General features: G+C 45.8%; 1 protein-coding gene across 1 annotated transcript; it reads right to left on the bottom strand.

The window, feature by feature from the left end:
- Positions 1-6,557: 6,557 nt before the first annotated feature.
- LOC145952067 (uncharacterized) lies at positions 6,558-6,944 on the bottom strand. The gene has a single exon (XM_083064287.1). The coding sequence runs from the start codon at positions 6,942-6,944 to the stop codon at positions 6,558-6,560; it is 387 nt and encodes a 128-aa protein (XP_082920413.1).
- Positions 6,945-20,423: the final 13,479 nt, after the last annotated feature.

Genomic DNA, 20,423 nt, shown 5'->3' with positions numbered 1-20,423 from the left:
GCTCCTCATTGTGGTTGCTCGTATGAGGAGGATGATCGGAGTGGTGTCGAGGTAGTTGAGCGCGGATTCGCTCGTTCTTGGGGCGTAGCGCTGCCAGGTCGGCTTCATTAGCGGTACGCATTGCCGCTAGGTCAATGTCGTGCTTGGCACGCATGTTTTGTAGGTCGGCGGCGTGTTGCTGCCGCATCTGTTCGACCTGGTCAATTAGTCTCCTCAACGCTGCTTTGTTATCCATGGTAGTTTAGCAGTTTGTGTCGTCCGTTGTGCGTCTACTATGGCTTCTGGTGAGAACCATAAGCGTGGCCGATAAGAGCTGTCTTGATCGGCCCCACGGTGGGCGCCAAATGTTCTTACCGGAAATCTGCTGTAGAGCTAATCCGCCAGGTAAGATCGGTGAGCCTCCTTCGCGGGTACGCTGGTGCTCCAAGATGGGGGTGGTACCTGCAAAAGAGACTCCGATGCTAAAGTTAGTGTTTGTGGGAGTATGAATCTCGTATAAGTAATGCACGTACCTTAGTGTGAATTAGGGTTTCTTTGGGCCTTGGGCCTGAGATAAGATGTAATATGATTAGATAACATACCTCGTTTGGGGCGAGATCCTCGGGAATCGGTTATGATTCACTTAAATGCCGAGCTGATGTCATGCAGTGCGCGTCCGAGGTCGGCTTGCGTTGTGGTGCCGAGCTCGGAGCTCGGTTATGCGGTACGGATAGTACAATATATATATATAGTATTTTTATAATTTTATTGATAATGATAAGTAAAAAGAAGCAACAAACCAAGTGGATAACAAAATAGTGGTCTAAAAAACAATTAAAAAATTTCATCTACTTATTTTATGAGCATATTGAAAGTTGTGAGCGTGAGAGAAAGAAAATATGGTGCATTGAATAAAATATAAGTTCCTCAGCTGAAAAATTATAAAACTATCTGTTCTGATGAGTGTCGGAACCGAAAAATTCCAATCCTACATACAGATGGATTAGACTTCCTTTTTGAAAATCTTATCAATTAGGGAATGTCTAGACACCAAACTAATCCCTAACTAATGGTTTTGAAAATGAGTACATGAAGTCGTCACCGATATTTTACTCAAAACATCAGAAGAAGAAGAATAAAAGAGTTTTAAAATGTCAAAACGGCCTTTACAACAAGAGTTGGATTCGGGAGTCGTTTACGTGTAGGGAAGGTATTAAGCATCCTACTACGCCCTGAATTGGTACCCCATGATGAAACTAACGTGATAAAGAAACAATAGTTTAAATATTATATTCCCTTTTATTAATGACTATTTACATATTTACACGGTTAGCCTTAAAACGTCTACATGATAGCTTTTATTTATGGCATTGATAGTAAACAATAAAGGGAATACTTGATGAAACACCTCTTAGAACAAGCTTTTATAGATAGTTTGAGTATGGAGATCTTGAGGCACTTTTCGGCTACCTTTCACACTACAATACCTCACCAAATATCAAGAAATACAATGAAGAGAGAGAAAGGAATGCTAAATTTTAAAGAGGCTAATCATATCTAAAAAATTCTGTCCCTTGGCATTATGCACGAGACTACCATTTATAGACACGGAAATCCACCAGAACGGGTGTAACAGCCCAATTTTCATAGAATGTACGAGGGCCCAGAAGCCAATGAGGGTAACTTAGTAATTTACAAGGGTGTTTTAGTAGTCCAAAACGGGCCGTTCCAAAATTGGAACGGGCCGTTCCAAGTTACTAAAACGAACGTGATTTAGTGGCTCGGAACGGGCCTTTCCCAAAATGAAACGGGTCGTTCCAAACTATTAAATTTGCCTATGACTCTTAGTTGGGAACGAGCCGTTCCGGATTTCAGAAATGGCCTTTAAACCTTATTGAGAATGGGTCGTTCTAGATTTGGAACGAGTCGTTCTAAAATATGACCGTTGAGAGTTTTTAATGCAAACCCAAAACGGGCCGTTCTAGATTTGGAACGGGTCGTTCCGGAGACACCTGATGCTTATAAATAGAGCACTCTGACACTCCCAAAAAAACACACTTTTCACTTTTCTCTTCTTTTCTTCTTTGCTCTCTTCTTTTCCTTCTACATCTCTCTGAAGACCGAGGGGTACTCAGAGGAGGAGACCAAGGAGATCTCTGTTTTAGTTTCAACTACTATTTATCCAGGTACGTGGAAAAAAGGGATTATTTGTATGTAGAGTTACATGAGGGAATTGGGTAGAGGAAGAGTCCCTTAAGATTATGAGTAATTTTATAATTATTTCTGTTTGAGGAATTTTTGATCCCATTAGATTTTACATGTATTGAAGATTAGAAATATATATTTAATTTATAAGAATGATGATCTGGGAGAGAGAACAAAATTGTAGAAAAGTGTCTGTGAGCCCTACCCCGTCATCCCTGGCTACGACTGGGTCAGGGGTGATGTTGGGGAACAGTCTTTTTCTAAGCTCATCCGGCTTGAACCCTGTCATCCCGGTGAGCGTGTTTATATGGGGGTGCCTCTGATCCTCCTTTTTTTTTTACATGTATCAATATTTTTTCAGGGATTTAGGCATGTGCCTTCCCTTCACCCAACTGGAGTGCAATTTTTTGAATTTTGTCAACTTGGCTCCTTGCTAGTTGCACCCCAATATCTGGGATTTTTTGAGGGCTTTTCAAGTCCTGTGTTCGACCCTAGGGATAGGGTTGTCTCTGCCTGTTTTCCTTCATTTTTATTAGTTGAAACTAGGCGTCCCTCCCTATGGTTGGGCGTCTTTGAGTGGGAGTAAGGCTGGGGGCTGTTTTCTCTTTACTCCCAGACTTATAAAAATTTCAAACAAGAGTTCTTTCGGGTTGCGCTCAAGGACGTCGACCCGTTGAAAGATGAGGTGTTCCACTTCGGTGGGTTGCCGAAGTTCCCTTTTTACTGGAGGCAGGCTCCGGCCTGGTTTAACGGGTCGGCCAACCTGCAATTGACGGCCTCGTACATTGCTGCCATTGCGAACTTCGAAGCACTTCCTCATCCCTTGGATTGCAAGCTCGTCCTGTCACTTGCTAACTCGGCTTACAAGGAAAGGGATCTAGAGAGTGAGTATCTATTGCTAGGGTTCGTAAAATTTCCTTTTACTGATGTACCGAGTTGATGTATTGAGCTTTTGTTTTTGCAGGCATAATGGGGAAGAGCAAATGGCGCGAGTTGAAGTCTCGCTACAACGTCGCCAAGATTGAGGTCCCAGAGCCTCAAGAGGAAGAGGTGGCCCCCTTGGAGACCCGTCAAAAAAGAAAGAGGGGAGAGATAGAGGTCGGGGGGACCTCTTCCCCTCAAGATACCGAGGAGGTGACCTCAAAGGCTGCCGATGCCGGTGCAATCGACCTCACTGGGAGTCCTCCGCCCGAGGGGCCTCCCAAGTGGCCGTCGAGGAGGTTGCCCAGGCCGCCGGCGTTGGTTCCTTTCTTTGTGGTTTCCCTTTTATACTGCCCCTTTTCTTGTTTTCTGACTTAGGAGAAAATTCTTGTCTTTTGTAGGTGGGGGAAGCAGAGAGGTCCAAGTGGCACCGAGCTCGAGGGTGCCAGGGGTGAATGCCCCCGTTGCTCCGCAGGCGGTGCCTGCTTCTACTTCCGCTGAGGTTCACAGGAAGGGTCCGAGCTCCGAGGTTCCAACGCCTACTCCTGCAGCCTCGGCGCCACCGTCTAGTCCGTCGAAGGGGGCCCCCCAAAGCCAGTACCTCGCTCACCACTTTGGGAAGGATCTCCCTCTATCGCGGTTGGCCCACGTGATTGCCTCGGCAGATATAAACTCCTTGTGGAGTGCAGGGGTGACCGCGGAGACCTTTTTTCCCAAGGGTTCGCTGAGCTCAGCTGATCAGGCTATGATCGAGAAGGTCGGGCCAGTGGAAGGCCTTGATTCTGCTGAGGTTCTCCTGCAAAGGACAATAGCTATTGTGGACCACTGGAAGCACAGGTGGGCCAGGCAGCAGGGAGACCTTGAGAAAATGAAGGGCCGAGTCCAACCGCTGGAGGAGGAAAACAAAGCCTTGGGAGCTGCGCTCGTCGAGGCCAAGAGGCAAAATAAGGGCGAGCTTCGAGCTACGAGGAAAGACCTCGCAAGGGTCCAGAAGTCCCTAGAGATCGCCCTGAGGTCCAACAAAGTCTATGCCGCTCAGGTTGGCGAACTTCAGGAGCTTTCCACCTTCTCCCGTAATCGGGCGTGCAATCTAGAAGATGAAGTTTCGGCGCTGAAGCCCGAACTGGGGCAAGCTGCCGAGAAGCGTCTTTGTGACGAGGTAATTCTCAGCGGCAAGGAAGAGGAGGTCGCGACACTAAAGGCGGAGCTCGACAAGATGGCCGATGCTAAGGCGGGGCTGGAGAAGAAGCTCGTCGAAACTGAGCGAGTTGTCCTGTTCGAGCATAAGAAGGGATTCCTCAAGGTAGCTCGTCAGGCGAGGCTGCTTGCCCCTGGGGTCGACCTCTCCGCTATGCATGTGGAGAAAGAGGTGCACTTTGGGCAGTTGGTGAAAGAAGACGACCTCCAGGACAACTCAAGTGATAATGCCTCCGCCTAGGCCATCTTTGTAATAGCTTAGTTCATTTTTCTCTGTTTATTTCTTTTTCCCTTTGGATTCATGCGTCGAACTTACAAACATTGTCGTGTATATATAATTTTTTGAGATTTTGTTCTTGCATTTTTTAGGGTTCTATTTGACCTCTGATTTTTGTGCTTATGTGTTAGGCTTAGTTTTCGCCTGTATTTGTGGCTCGAGAACACGCTTAGACGTGGTTTAGCTTAAAGTGGTTTGCCCTGAGGTTCGAACTCGACCTCGGGTAGGATAGAGTAATTTATGCCGAGGTTCGAACTCTACCTCAACCTGAGACAGAATAATTCACACCAAGGTTCAGATTCGACTTTGGTGTTAGACAGTTCGTACCGACGTTCAGACTCGACCTCGGCCTAACTTAGAATGAATTGTACCGAGGTTCGAACTCGACCTCGGCCTAACATAGAATTGTAGACCCCTAAAATTGTCCGGGTCGGAAATAAGACTCGAAGACTCTCAAAGATCAAAGGAAAGTCAGCCAGAAGGACTCCCAGAAGACCATAGGATGACTATCTGTAGGTTTAGAGGTCTTAGAGTAGCCAAAAATAAGAAAGTGGGAGGTTTGGAGCTCAATACGGCCTCCTTGGAGTTCAGTACGGCCGTACTGCACATTTTGTACTACAATACGGCCGTACTGAAACCAATACGGCCGTATTAAAGTTTCTGTATTTCAATACGGCCGTACTGAATTCAATACGGCCGTATTGAAGTACAAAAACTCAATACGGGCCGTATTGAACCCAGGGGCGGTACTGCGCCTCATCCCTATAAATAGGACGTCATTTGGACGTCATTCCACACTTTTCCACACAGTTTTGACTCCCTCCTTGAGTATTCTGGGGTTTTTGAGCAGTGTTCTGCCCTAGAAATCTCTCTGGGAGTCGATCCGACGAAGTTCTGGAATTCCGAGCATTTAGCTTGGAGATTCGAACTTAGTCGAAGGGAAATCTTTTGGATTTCCATAGTCAAAAATTATTTTTAGGAAGGAGCGAGCGAGCTTGTAGAGGGAGGGAGTGCCAAAAAGCCTCCTAGACTTCATTGATATATAAAAAGCACGCTTCAAGAGGTTTCTTTTCTAAAAATCCCTTCTTTTACCGCTTTCTGATTGTTGCATATTTAAATTTATCATCATGTAGATATTTAATTTACAATCGCTTATAATAAATAGGGGTAATTTAGTAATTTTGCGCTATTATTTAATAAATAATCCGTCATAGGGAACCCTAATGGGGCGCTGTGGGGGTGCTAACACCTTCCCCACACGTAACCGACTCCCTTACCCAACTCTGGTTGTAATGGCCAAAGTTGATTTATAAAATCAATTGCCTTAAATCTTTTTCCAATGTTTTGAGTAAAATATTGGTGGCGACTCCAAGAACCCTAATTTTTGCGAAAACCACTAATCCATAGAGGGTCCCGCTTGGGATTAATATGGATTGGTGAATCATTTAATAAAATTGGTAGCTCGACAAGGTCTCAGTTTGAGAATAAGTCGTTCTATCAATCCACCACTTTTCAAAACTTTAAAAAGAGTCCAACCATCGTCGCGAATGCCAAGGTCCGTTTCGGCGGGGTGGCGACAAGAATGAATCGTACCGAGGTTCGAACTCGACCTCGACTTTAAGTAAAATGAATCGTACCAAGGTTTGAACTCGACCTTGGCTTAAAGTAAAACAAATCGTACCAAGGTTCGAACTCGACCTCGGCTTAAAGTAAAATGAATTGTACCAAGGTTCGAACTCGACCTCGGCTTAAAGTAAAACGAATTTTACCAAGGTTCGAACTCGACCTTGGCTTAACATAGAGCATTTTATGATAAAATGATGTAGAGTTAAGAGAATATGAATAGAAAAAGAATGAGTCATTTTATTAAAGTTGCAGGTGTGCCTCGTTAAAAACCCTCTCAGCCAAAACCCATTTTCCTGTTTTTTGGGACAAAAGACTGAGGCAGGAAAAGAGTGCACAACTCATTCTTACAATTTCAACTGAAGTAGAACTTGAGATGCGTGGCATTCCAAGTTCGTGGGATGGATATGCCACTAAGCTCTTCCAGTCGATAAGCCCCATTTTCTAAGTTTTCAGTGATTCTGAATGGACCATCCCAGTTGGGCGCGAGCTTCCCTTCTAACGGGTCTCTTCGAGCATCGCCTAGTAGTCGCCACATCAGGTCACCAACTCGAAAAGAGCGAGGTCGGACGCGTGTGTTGTACCTTCTGGAGGCTCGGAGCTTACAAGCTTCTTCATGGATCCGAGCTTCCTTTCTGAGCTCATCAATTAGGTCTAGGTTGATCGCCGCTTCTTGAGCGTTTTGCTCACTGTCAAAAGTACGTCGTCGATGAGATGTCTCGCCGACTTCTACCGGTATCATGGAATCGGCTCCATAGGTTAGCCTGTACGGCGTTTCCTGTGTTGTTGACTGGGGAGTTCAATGGTACGCCTGTCGCCACCGGCCCGAAACGGGCTTTCGGCATTCGCGATGGATGGTTGGACTCTTTTATTTGTTTAAAAATATGGATTGCTAGAATGACTTATTCTCAAACTGAGACCTTGTCAAACGAGCAATTTTATTAAAAGGCTCACCAATCCATGTTAATCCCAAGCGGGACCCTCCATGGATTAGCGGTTTTCATAAAAAGGAGGGTTCTTGGAGTCGCCACCAATGTTTTACTCAAAACATTGGAAAAAGGGATAAGGCAATTGATTTTCGCAAATCAACCTTGGCCATTACAACCAGAGTTGGGTAAGGGAGTCGGTTACGTGTGGGGAAGGTGTTAGCACCCCACAACGCCCCTTTCGGGTTCCCTATGACGGATTATTTATTAAATAATACCGTAAAATTACTAAATTACCCCTATTTATTATAAGCGATTATATATTAAATATCTACATGATGAAGAATTTAAATATGCAACAATCAGAAAGCGGTAAAAGAAGGGATTTTTAGAGAAGAAACCTCTTGAAGCGTGCTTTTTATATATCAATGAAGTCTAGGAGGCTTTTTGGCACTCCCTCCCTCTACAAGCTCGCTCGCTCCTTCCTAAAAATAATTTTTGACTATAGAAATCCAAAAGATTTCCCTTCGACTAAGTTCGAATCTCCAAGCTAAATGCTCGGAATTCCAGAACTTCGTCGGATCGACTCCCAGAGAGATTTCTAGGGCAGAACACTGCTCAAAAACCCTAGAATACTCAAGGAGGGAGTCAAAACTGTGTGGAAAAGTGTAGAATGACGTCCAATTGACGTCATATTTATAGGGATGAGGCGCAATACGGCCTCTGGGGGTCAATACGGTCCGTATTGAAGTTTTGAACTACAATATGGCCGTATTGAATTCAGTACGGCCGTATTGAAGTTCAAAAAACCTCAATACGGCCGTATTGAGTTCAGTGCAGCCGTATTGAAGTTCAGTTCAGCCGTATTGAGTTCAGTGCAGCCGTATTGAAGTTCAGAAACTTCAATACGGCCGTATTGAGTTCAGTGCGGCCGTATTGTAGTTTAAAATGTTCAATACGGCCGTACTGAACTTTTGGGAGGCCGTATTGGGCTTCATTCCCTCCACTTTCTTATTTTTTGCTACTCTAAGACCTCTAAACCTACAGATTGTCATCCCACGGTCTTCTAAGAGTCCCTTTGGCTGACTTTCCTTTGATCTTCGAGAGTCTTCGAGTCTTATTTTCGACCCGGACAATTTTAGGGGTCTACAGCTGCCCCCCCTTTACTTAGTCAAACGGTCTTTTTGGTGTATCGATTGACAAGTAAAGGAGTTGACCCAATTGTCCGGGGAATAAGCCATCCTTCCGACTTGTAGTGTCTTCCGGTGGAAAATTGTTGAGTAGCCTCTCCAGGTTGAGTATTAGTCGTCGCCTCTCCAGGCTCATTGCATACCTCGGTGCTCTTGACAACTGGGTAGCTGAGTACCGCCTCTCCAGGCTTGTGCATACCTCGGTGCTCTCGACAACTGGGTAGCTGAGTACCGCCTCTCCAGGCTTGTGCATACCTCGGTGCTCTCGACAACTGGGTAGCTGAGTACCGCCTCTCCAGGCTTGTGCATACCTCAGTGCTCTCGACAACTGGGTAGCTGAGTACCGCCTCTCCAGGCTTGTGCATACCTCGGTGCTCTCGACAACTGGGTAGCTGAGTACCGCCTCTCCAGGCTTGTGCATACCTCGGTGCTCTCGACAACTGGGTAGCTGAGTACCGCCTCTCCAGGCTTGTGCATACCTCGGTGCTCTCGACAACTGGGTAGCTAAGTATTGCCTCTTAGGCTTGTGCATACCTCGGTGCTCTCGACAACTGGGTAGCTGAGTATTGCCTCTTAGGCTTGTGCATACCTCGGTGCTCTCGACAACTGGGTAGCTGAGTACCGCCTCTCCAGGCTTGTGCATACCTCGGTGCTCTCGACAACTGGGTAGCTGAGTACCGCCTCTCCAGGCTTGTGCATACCTCGGTGCTCTCGACAACTGGGTAGCTGAGTAGCGCCTCTTAGGCTTTGAGATGATTTTGTCTCCACAGTCCACGATGCTGCTTCGACAATTGTTTTTGATTTTTGTGCCACTGAGGGCTGGATAACGCAGGGATCCGTCTAGGGGATGTGCAGTTACTCATAGGTTCTTGTGTCCCAACTTTCCATTGGGTAGTTGGTGCCCATTGGGGAATTTCTGATTCCTTGGGGGTGCAGACACAAAGATGCTCTTTCTGATGTGAGCGATGCCTTATGATTGGCTGTCGTCCTTTTGACGTTGTGGAGTATCCCGGTTATCCTTATTCGGGTGACTCTTTTTTGATTTTTTTGATTTTTGTTGCCTCTGTGTAGGCTGTTATCCGCTGGGGGATTTTGTCGTTGATTGTGATTAGCCTCTTCTGTTAGGCAGATCATCTTGACGCTTGATGTTTGGCTAAGAGCCGGATTCCACTTGGGGAATGATTATTGATCTTTTGATTTTTCTCTTTTTTGTAGGGATGCCTCTTAATAGGCGACTGGGGATTTGAAGTTTATATATCCCAGAGTATTATTTAGAAAGCCTCTTCAGGCTTAGCTTCACTCATCGCTTGAGTTGGAAAGCTATCCTCCACTGAGGAGGTCATAGTCCTTTCGACTTGGATATTCTGTTTAGACGATCAAGCCCTCCTTGGGGAATCTTGCTGATCTTGGTTTGATAGCTTTTACTGGGGAATTTGGCCCATGAGTGGAAGCTGAGATATCTCTGGGGAGTATTATTTCGGCGAGCCTCTCCAGGCTCAATTATTCTATACAATTTGTCGAGTATTATTTCGGTGAGCCTCTCCAGGCTCAATTATTTTGTATGAGTATTATTTCGGCAAGCCTCTCCAGGCTCAATTATTCTGTGGGAGTATTGTTTCGGCAAGCCTCTCCAGGCTCAGTTATTTTGTATGAGTATTATTTCGGCAAGCCTCTCCAGGCTCAATTATTCTGTGGGAGTATTGTTTCGGCAAGCCTCTCCAGGCTCAGTTATTCCGCACGAGGCGATTGATTTTCTAAATCTTTTGCCTCTTTTTTGTCGTTTTTGGCTTTTTCTGTATTTTTTGCCTTTTTTGTCATTTTTTTGGCTTTTTCTGTATTTTTGCCTTTTCTGTTGATTTGCGGCCTTTTCTGTTGACCGCTGCCATACACAAGCAATTTTTCCTATTTTCTATTTTATGCAATTGCCTCATGATAAGGTCTTTGAATGTGCAACTAATGTGTGTGATGCACAAATGCAAGTTTTATTATTTAATGTTTTTAGAAAAATGAATGGCTCTCCCTATCCTCCTTTTCTTGGAGGAATTTCTGTCATCGACGTGAGGGAATATTTTTGTGAGCCTTTTATGCAGGAGATTATGGATTTTATAGGAACCCCTCCAATTTTCTTTATTGACCGATTATTAAGGAATTTCATACAATTTTTAGAAATACCAATTTAGAGGCATAATCACATGGTCAAGAGAGAAAAGAAATGAATAGATATTTTATTAATATTCACAAGTGTTTTTACAGAAAGATATACAGAAGGAAATTTCTGAAGAATGGCTGGCCTGGGTAGGCTATATACATTGGGCTTAAAAATTATATCTGTAATTGTTGCTCTTTACATTCTCCTAGTTGCTTCGGGTGAGATGCCTGAGCCAGGAGTGTAGATGCTGCAAGACGCTTGCTTCTAGAAGATAATCACTTGAGCCGCCTTTCGGTTTTCGACTCAAGTGATCGTTACTTGCTTTGTTTTTGCATCTTATTCTTTTGCCCCTAATTTTTGTCTAGGACGTATCCTAGCGGGGATAGATTCGCCTTTGTTTTGCCTAGTACCCTTGTACTGGCGGGCTTTTATTTTTCCCTAATTTTTGCCTAGGACGCCCTTTTTGGGTTTTCATCCTAGCGGGCTTATGCAAGCAACGTCTTCAAGCATAATACTTCTTTACCACGTCAGCATTGACTGGGTATCGAAGTTCTTCTCCATCCATGTCTGTGAGGGTTAATGCTCCTCCTGAGAAGGCTCGTTTTATCACTTATGGTCCTTAGTAATTTGGGGCCCACTTTCCGATTTTGTCCTTTTGAGCTGGTAGCAATTTCTTCATTGCCAACTCTCCCTCATGGTAGACTCGAGGGTGGACCTTCTTGTCAAAAGCCCTTTTTGATCTTCCTCTGATAGGCTTGACCATGGCATATGGCGTTCAGCCGTTTCTTTTTGATAAGGTTCAACTGGTCGTATCGGCTTTGAACCCATTCTACCTCGGAAAGTTTTGTTTCCAAGATTACCCTTAGAGAAGGTATCTCGACTTCGACGGGTAGAACTGCCTCCATCCCATAAACGAGGGAGAATGGAGTAGCTCCTGTAGATGTACATACTGAAGTCCTATAGCCATGAGGAGCGAAGGGTAACATCTCGTGCCAGTCTTTAAATGAGACAACCATCTTTTGCACTATTTTCTTGATGTTCTTATTGGTTGCCTCGACTGCCCCATTCATCTTTGGCCGATATGGGGAAGAGTTATGGTGTTGGATCTTGAATTCTTGGCACAGTTCTTCCACCATTTTGTTGTTCAGATTAGATCCATTATCAGTGATGATTTATTTCTCCATGCTTCCACTAGATTATTCTAAAATCATTTGGGACAAGAGAGAAAAGAAGGGAAAGATACTTTTATTCTGAAGTTTGTGTTTTAGAGGGGATTTATTTTTCAAAAATGGTTTTTGTAAGAATGGATGGCCAAGGTAGGCTTATGTGTTTAGGCTTGTTTGATTAAACACTTATGAAGTTAAGAAAATCTTGTTTATTGACGTTGTGATTTTGACAACTTAGATAGCTCCCCTTGAACCTTTCTTGAATTCGGCTCGTGGTACCATCATGGATTTCTTTTGTTTTTTTTTTTTGATTGTCCTTATTTTTGCCTAAAACACCCTTTTGTGGCGTTTTAGCGGACTTTTGTTTTTGTTCATTTTTGCAACCCTAACTTTTGCCTAGGTCACCCTTTCGTGGGATTCCTAGCGGGTCTTTTGCTCTTATTTTTGCGCAGCCCCCTTTTTGGGTTTCCTGCCGAGCTTCTTTTATTTTAAAGGATTTCTTTTTATCCATGATGGCACTTGTCGAGGCCAAGGAAAGGTGCTCCAAGTTGTCACACACACTTCCACATAAAAATGATGTGGGTTTATTATTATTAAGATGATTTTAACCTCATTCATGTTTATTCAAACAGGGTTAAAAAAAATGTGGTTTAGAATTTTATTATAAGCAAGAAAAGAAACAATGAGAAAGAATGATTTTATTATAATCATAGTGGAAACATGTGTCCTTATTTCATCACTGATATGGGTCCCAATATTGACCTCTTTTATCTCTCGGCCCTGCCCCAAATTCACGGTCTCCAATTTCTCTTGACACGGTTGGAGTAGACGAGTTTCTTGATCTAGCAGTCTTTGCAGATCCGGAGAGATGGTCTCCTCATCACTGTCCAACTCAACCCATTCATCCTCAACTTTGGATCCCGGTCAGAGCGAACAATTACAGACATAATTATTTTATTGGTTCTGTTTAGGTTTAGAATTATTAATGTTAATGAGGGAAGAGAGAAAAGAACAAAAGAGAGAGTGATGTGTGAAAAATGCCTCTTTATTGATATGTATTAAAATTTGTACAAAGACCCTTATTTACATGAAAAGGTTCTCATGATCTCGGGTACTGATCATGAGTCCCTAAAAGAAAAGAAAAATATGAAGGGGCCCTATCGTGGCTTGCCATTCTCTACTCCTGCTTTGGTAGAGGATTCTTGCTCACGTCGGGCGCTGTCGAATCGAAGGTGACCCACCCAGCATCAATAAGGTCTTGGACCTTATATTTGAGAACTTTACAGTTCTCCGTTGAATGCCCCGATGCCCCCGAATGGTATAGACATTTGTCTTGTGGTTTGTACCAATCGGGGTATGGTGGATCAAATTTCCTCGGTGGAACATAAGCTAGAAGACGCGCTTCTACTAGCTTCGGCAGGAGGTCGCTATATGTGGTCGGAAGTTTATCAAACTTCCTCACAGGGTTGTATTGCGACTTTCCCGACTTCGAAGTGGAAGAAGATAAAGAAACATTTACGGCATTGACTCCTCCCTCCTTCTTCTTCCTGAAGGTCTTCTTAGCTTCGAATGATTGGGAGGGCTTAGCTAGCTTCCCACTTTTCAGCCCTTGTTCCACCCTTTCTCCAATGGTGATGATGTCCGAGAAGAGTGTGGTCGTGTTCCCTATCATTTTGTCATAATAGGGACCAGTCAACGAATTTATGAACAAGGACACCGTCTCCTTATCTGACAGCGGGGGCTCTATTTGTGCCGCCAACTCCCTCCATCGTTGGGCATACGCCTTGAAAGATTCATCATTTGTTTTACTCAAGGCTTGAAGATCTGACCTATCGGGTGTTAGGTCGATGTTGTATTTGTAGCGCTTGAGAAAGGCGTCGGCCAACTGCCTCCATGTGTGTACTAAATTTCCATCTAGCTGCATATACCAGTTGAGCGCGGTATCAGCCAAGCTCTCTTGGAAGCAGTGGATCAAGAGCTTTTCGTTTGTAGCATATGCAGCCATCTTTCGGCAGTACATGGTGAGATGACTCTTGGGGCAAGTCGATCCCACGTATCTCGGGAAATCTGGCACTTTAAATTTAGGAGGAAATTGAATATCCCTCACTAAGCACATGTCGGCGGCATCTTTAATATCGAAATCATGCCCCTCCATAGCCCTTAGCCGATCCTCTAGGGCGTGGAATTGTTCCTTTGAAACTTCGGGCTCTTTAATCATAATTCCAGCCCCAATAGGTATGGCGTGCGGAGGTTCTTCTTCATGCACCTCCTCTTCCTCATGATGGGACCCATGGTCACTGTGGCTTGATCCATGGAAGTTATGTTGACGCATGAGTTCCATCATTTGCGCCATCTGCTCTTTAAGCTGTGAAAGCTCGGTTGTGAGCTTCTTATTTTGGTCCTCCAGCGCTTCCATCTTCTTGATTTTCTGCGCGCGTGTGAGGACAGAGAGATGACCAGCCACTTTCTAAAAATGAATATTTAATCTAATTAATTTATGGAATGAATACGCTCTTGACATGAGCTTGATAACCCTCCATTTTTAAGGCGCTGCCTTTTTAAAACAGAGTGTTACTACCCTCCTTGACTTATGATCTCTCCTCAACGGAGAATCTCGATAATTATGGGTCTCTTTTACTCATGTCAAGAGGTATTGGTGAACCTAAAATGCATGGTTTATGAGGATGCATGATGTCTTATTGGTAATGATGCACATGCTCCTCACTTTTATTATATTTTCGCACATGGTCTTTCCTCTCATGTCATGGTTTTTTCATGCATGGGGATTTATTCTTAGACCTTATCACGAGGTTATTTATTAATGCACAAACAATTGCACATAAGCATTTACACAAACAATTCACTCATCCACGAACAGTCACGAGCGAATCACGAGGTAGGGGTATCCTGCAGAAAGGTGCATATTCAAGGTGGTTCTAACTGTTCTCACCGGTCTGAGGCCCCCAAGGTGCCCCCATTATAGGGACCCAATTCCTCCCGTCGTAAGTCGATGGAAAGCTCCAACGCACTGTCGGACTCGAGTTCATGGTTATCACCTTGAGTGATGCTTTCCGACAACGGTCTACGGGCACCTATAGACCCATTCGACAACCGGCCGTACTAACATCCACTCCCTATGGCTTACCACTCATGCCCCCGGGTATAGAGGGAACTGTTGTGTGCAAAGGTTTGTGTGCAGTTTTTATTTCAAACATTTGCGAAAATTTAAACATACAACAATTATTAAAGCCAAATAGATAAACATGTTATCATACAAGCAAGGGGTAATGAAGTAATTTTAAACTATTATTTTAAAAATAATCCATCACTAAATGGGACTGACTCTCGAGGCTTCCCCAGCGGAGTCGCCATCTGTCGCCACCGGCCCGAAACGGGCTTTCGGCATTCGCGATGGATGGTTGGACTCTTTTATTTGTTTAAAAATATGGATTGCTAGAATGACTTATTCTCAAACTGAGACCTTGTCAAACGAGCAATTTTATTAAAAGGCTCACCAATCCATGTTAATCCCAAGCGGGACCCTCCATGGATTAGCGGTTTTCATAAAAAGGAGGGTTCTTGGAGTCGCCACCAATGTTTTACTCAAAACATTGGAAAAAGGGATAAGGCAATTGATTTTCGCAAATCAACCTTGGCCATTACAACCAGAGTTGGGTAAGGGAGTCGGTTACGTGTGGGGAAGGTGTTAGCACCCCACAACGCCCCTTTCGGGTTCCCTATGACGGATTATTTATTAAATAATAGCGTAAAATTACTAAATTACCCCTATTTATTATAAGCGATTATATATTAAATATCTACATGATGAAAAATTTAAATATGCAACAATCAGAAAGCGGTAAAAGAAGGGATTTTTAGAGAAGAAACCTCTTGAAGCGTGCTTTTTATATATCAATGAAGTCTAGGAGGCTTTTTGGCACTCCCTCCCTCTACAAGCTCGCTCGCTCCTTCCTAAAAATAATTTTTGACTATGGAAATCCAAAAGATTTCCCTTCGACTAAGTTCGAATCTCCAAGCTAAATGCTCGGAATTCCAGAACTTCGTCGGATCGACTCCCAGAGAGATTTCTAGGCAGAACACTGCTCAAAAACCCTAGAATACTCAAGGAGGGAGTCAAAACTGTGTGGAAAAGTGTAGAATGACGTCCAATTGACGTCATATTTATAGGGATGAGGCGCAATACGGCCTCTGGGGGTCAATACGGTCCGTATTGAAGTTTTGAACTACAATACGGCCGTATTGAATTCAGTACGGCCGTATTGAAGTTCAAAAAACCTCAATACGGCCGTATTGAGTTCAGTGCAGCCGTATTGAAGTTCAGTGCAGCCGTATTGAGTTCAGTGCAGCCGTATTGAAGTTCAGAAACTTCAATACGGCCGTATTGAGTTCAGTGCGGCCGTATTGTAGTTTAAAATGTTCAATACGGCCGTACTGAACTTTTGGGAGGCCGTATTGGGCTTCATTCCCTCCACTTTCTTATTTTTTGCTACTCTAAGACCTCTAAACCTACAGATTGTCATTCCACGGTCTTCTAAGAGTCCCTTTGGCTGACTTTCCTTTGATCTTCGAGAGTCTTCGAGTCTTATTTCCGACCCGGACAATTTTAGGGGTCTACAACGCCTAGAGGATGCTGGGAAGCTCGTCGGCCCACTGTCCTTTGGCGTTGCCTAGCCGTTTCTTGAGCTCTCAGAGTATCACCTTGTTTGCGGCTTCGACTTGACTGTTGGACTGTGGATGTTCCACCGAGGTCGGGAGGTCTTTGATTCCGAGTTGCTGGAGGAAATCTTTGAAACTCTACGCAATAAACTGTCTACCATTGTCAATGACCAGGAATGTGGAATACCAAACCTGCATATAATGCTCTTCCAGGTGAACTTCTATACGTTCTCGGTGGTGATCTTGGCGAGTGGACATGCCTCGATCCACTTGGTGAAGTAGTCAATCGCCACTATGAGGAATTTGAGCTGAACCTTTGCGGGGGGGAATGGTCCGAGGATGTCCATTCCCCACTAGGCAAAGGGCCATGACGACATCATCTAGTGGAGAGCTTCGGGCGGTTGCCGATGTGCATTGCTGAACTGCTGGCACTCCTTGCACTTTTGTACGTAGGCTAGGCAGTCCAACTTCAATGTGGGCCAGTAATACCTAGCTCAGAGTACTCTGGTCGCCATTGAGCGTGCTCCGGAGTGCATGCCACATATCCCTCGATGTATCTCCTCAACGACGTACGTAGCTTGAGGCTCGGCCAGGCATTTGAGCAATGGGGTAGAGATGTCGTGTTTGAACAATTCGTCTCCGACAATGACGAACTTAGCTGACCGTACCCTCATCTTCCGAGCTTCATTTATGTCCTCGATTTGTCCAGGGCATTTGGTACTGGCGAGCTTCGATAGGAGGCCGGCTCTAATATTTTGCTCTCGCGGTACATGGTGGATTGTGAACTCTTCAAAGGAGGAGATCTGTTGGGTGGCTAAATAGAAATACCTCTGCAGCAAGGTGTCCTTGGTCTGATATGCCCTTCTAAGTTGCTCCACCATGAGCTTCGAGTCACTGTTGCAACTCACTCTCCGTGCTCCGAGGTCGTGAGCCAGCCTTAGCCCCGCGAGAAGTGCTTCGTATTCCGCCTGGTTATTTGTCACTTTGAAGCCAAACTTGAGAGATTGCTCCAAGGTGACATGACTTGGCCCTTCCAGAATAATACCTGCACCACCACCTTTAGAATTGGAGGACCCATCAACATGTAAAGTCCATACCTGTTGTTCATCGGCCGAGGTTGGAGTCAATTCGGCCACAAAATCTGCCAAGCATTGGGCTTTTAGAGGGCCACGACTTTCATACTTGATGCCGAACTCGGACAGTTCTACCGACCATGCTATCATCCGTCCGGCAAGCTCCGGCTTTCTCAGGATTTGTTTGATTAGGTGGTCAGTTTTGACAACCACCTGGTGGCTTTGAAAATAAGGTTGGACACGCCGGGCTGTAGTGACAAGTGCTAGTGCGAGCTTCTCGATCATCTGATACCGTTTCTCCATGTCTTGGAAAACTCGGCTGATGAAGTAAATCGGCGTCTGCACTTTCTGGTGCTCCTGCACTATGACTGCGCTGATTGTGCCTTCCGCCACGGCTAGATAGAGGAGGAGGTCGGCGTGGTGATCCGGCTTCTGGAGGATTGGCGGAGTCGTGAGGAAGACTTTCAAACTCTTGAAGGCTTCTTCGCACTGGTCCTTCCACTCGAAGTTCTTTGGCTTTCATAGCAGGGTGAAGATGGCCCCTGCCTTCTCCGCCAACCTGGGGATAAAACAGGAGAGGGAAACCAACCTTCTTGTCAGGCGCTGGACTTCTTTCATAGTCTGAGGGCTCTGCATCTGGATTATGTCTTTACACTTTTCTGGGTTGGCCTCAATCCCCCTGCTAGTGATCATGAAGTCAAGGAATTTACCTCCCTAGACGCCGAAGACGCACTTCTTTGGATTGAGGCGCATGTTGTGTTGTCTGATCTAGTTAAACACCTCGGCCAGGTCAGCAGCATGACCTTTGGCCGAAGTGGTTTTGACCACCATGTCATTGACGTAAACCTCCATGTTCCGCCCAATCTATTGGTGGAAAACCTTGTCCATCAGCCGCTAGTAAGTGGCTCCTGCGTTTTTAAGACCGAATGGCATTACTCGGTAGCAGAAGTTGGCGTGGTCAGTGATGAACGACGTGTGCACCTCATCCGGGGGGTACATCATGATTTGGTTGTACCCAGAGTAAGCGTCCAAAAAGCTGAGGAGGGCGTGCCTGGATGCTCCGTCGACCAGCCTGTCGATGCTCGGTAAGGGGTACGAGTCCTTGGGGCATGCTTGGTTCAAGTCGGTGTAATCGACGCACATGCGCCACTTCCCCGAGCTCTTTTTCACCAGTACCACGTTTGCCAGCCACGTGGTGTATCTGACTTCGCGGATGAAGCCCGCGTTTAGCAGTTTTTGTGTCTTAGCGATGATAGCCTCTCGCCTCTCACCGTCGACCTTCCTCTTCCTCTGGGATACTGGTTTCGCTTCCTTGTGAATTTCTAACTTGTGACAGATAAGGTTAGCGTCTATACCTGGCATGTCGGTGCTAGACCATGCAAAGAGGTCGGCATTCTTGGAAATTTTAGCCTCAAGCTGTCGCCGAAACTCCGGGTTTAGCTGCCTGCTTATTTTGGTGCACTGTCCAGGGAGTTTGCCGATCTGGAGGTCATCGAGCTCATCAATAGGACTTGGCCGTTCCTCTTGGGAGTTCGACCTCGGATCTAGGTCAGCGATGTCCACATGGGCGACATGGGCCACTGTAGGAGGGTCACTTTTGCGGCGCTCCTCGGATGATGAGACCTTCAAACTTTCGACGTAGCACTGTCGAGCTTTCTTATGGTTTGCCCTGACGGAGATGACCTTACCACCATTCCCTGTGAATTTCATTGTAAGGTGTGGGATAGACACCACTGCCCCGAGTTGGTTCAACGTCGGCCTCCCAATGATTATGTTGTAAGAGGTATTGGCTTCCACGAGGAGGTATCGGACCATGATCCGCCTTGAGTCAGGAGAGGTTCCGAAGGTTGTCAGCAGGTCCACATATCCCCGAGTGTGAACTCGCTCTCCTGCAAAACTGACTAGGGGTTCTGTGTGAGGTTTGATGAGGGAGAAAGGGATGTCTAACCTGAGGAACGTCGGCCAGTATAGGACGTCAGCCGAGCTGCCTTGATCGATCAGTGCCTTGTGGACCTCCCAGTTGGCGACCTCCACGGAGATGACCATTGGATCATCCTGGTTGGGGCAAACGCCAGTGTAGTCATCATCAGTGAAGGTTATCAGCGGTGTGCATTGGTGCGGGGCTGAGGTGGCGGAGTAAACATTGTTGATACTGCACAAGTGTCATTTTTGCGCCGAGCTGCTAGGGCCTCCCCTTGCGAAGCCACCTGCAATTGTGTTGATAACTCCCCGTAAGGGGGCTGACCCTGTTTCCTGACTTACCTCGGCCTGCACCGCGTCAACAACATTTTGTTGGGATCTGGAGGGTTGGTCTGCGCGGGTGCCTGAACCGCGATCTCGCCCCCGTCCTCGTCCGTTGTAGCCTCATCGGTGGCCTTGTTGCCGCTGGACGTAGTGTCCGAGGTGTCCCGCCTGGACGAGCTCCTCTATACGGTCCCTGAGTGTACGACATTCCTCGGTTATGTGACCATGATTCCTGTGGTACCGACAGTGCTTAGATTTGTCTGCGCTGTTGGGACTGTGTCCTGGTGGTGGCAAGGTGAGGAGGTTACTGTTGCTGGCTTCTTCCAGGATGTGTACTCGGAGCGCATTCAGGGGAGTGTAAAAGTCGTACCTCCCCCCTTTGTTCACCCTAGCAGCCTTCTTGAACTGACTATCATTGGTAACCTTTATTTTATCCTTGTGACTTGGGTCCGACTTCGCATGTGACTTGCCGCGAACTTGGTCACGAAAATCAGAGTGCTCTTCCATCTGGATGTATCCTGCAGCTCGGGCACGGAGTTCGTCCATGTCAACGGGGGGTCGTCGACACAGGCTGTCGACAAACGGTCCTGGCTTGAGTGCCATGAGCATGGCGTGTAAGGCAACCTCGGGATTCAAATTGCGAATCTTAACCGAGATGCTGGCAAAGCGCTCCATGAAAGTCTATAGTGGTTCATCATTGCTCTGTCTGAGACTGGCCAGAGCAGCTGACGTAATGTGATGAGGTCGGCTGGTAGCATACTGTGCTGTAAACCGTCTGACCAGAGTGTCAAAATTG

The sequence above is a fragment of the Cajanus cajan genome, chromosome 9, assembly GCF_000230855.2.
Source record: "Cajanus cajan strain Asha chromosome 9, NIPB_CcT2T_4, whole genome shotgun sequence".
In the NCBI taxonomy this organism is placed as follows: domain Eukaryota; kingdom Viridiplantae; phylum Streptophyta; class Magnoliopsida; order Fabales; family Fabaceae; genus Cajanus; species Cajanus cajan.
Note: the sequence above shows the minus strand (reverse complement) of the source record. Positions and strands in the feature narration are given on the sequence as shown.

Excerpts from the sequence above, each read along its gene's own strand:
- LOC145952067 (XM_083064287.1), bottom strand. The coding sequence starts at position 6,944 with ATGATACCGGTAGAAGTCGGCGAGACATCTCATCGACGACGTACTTTT.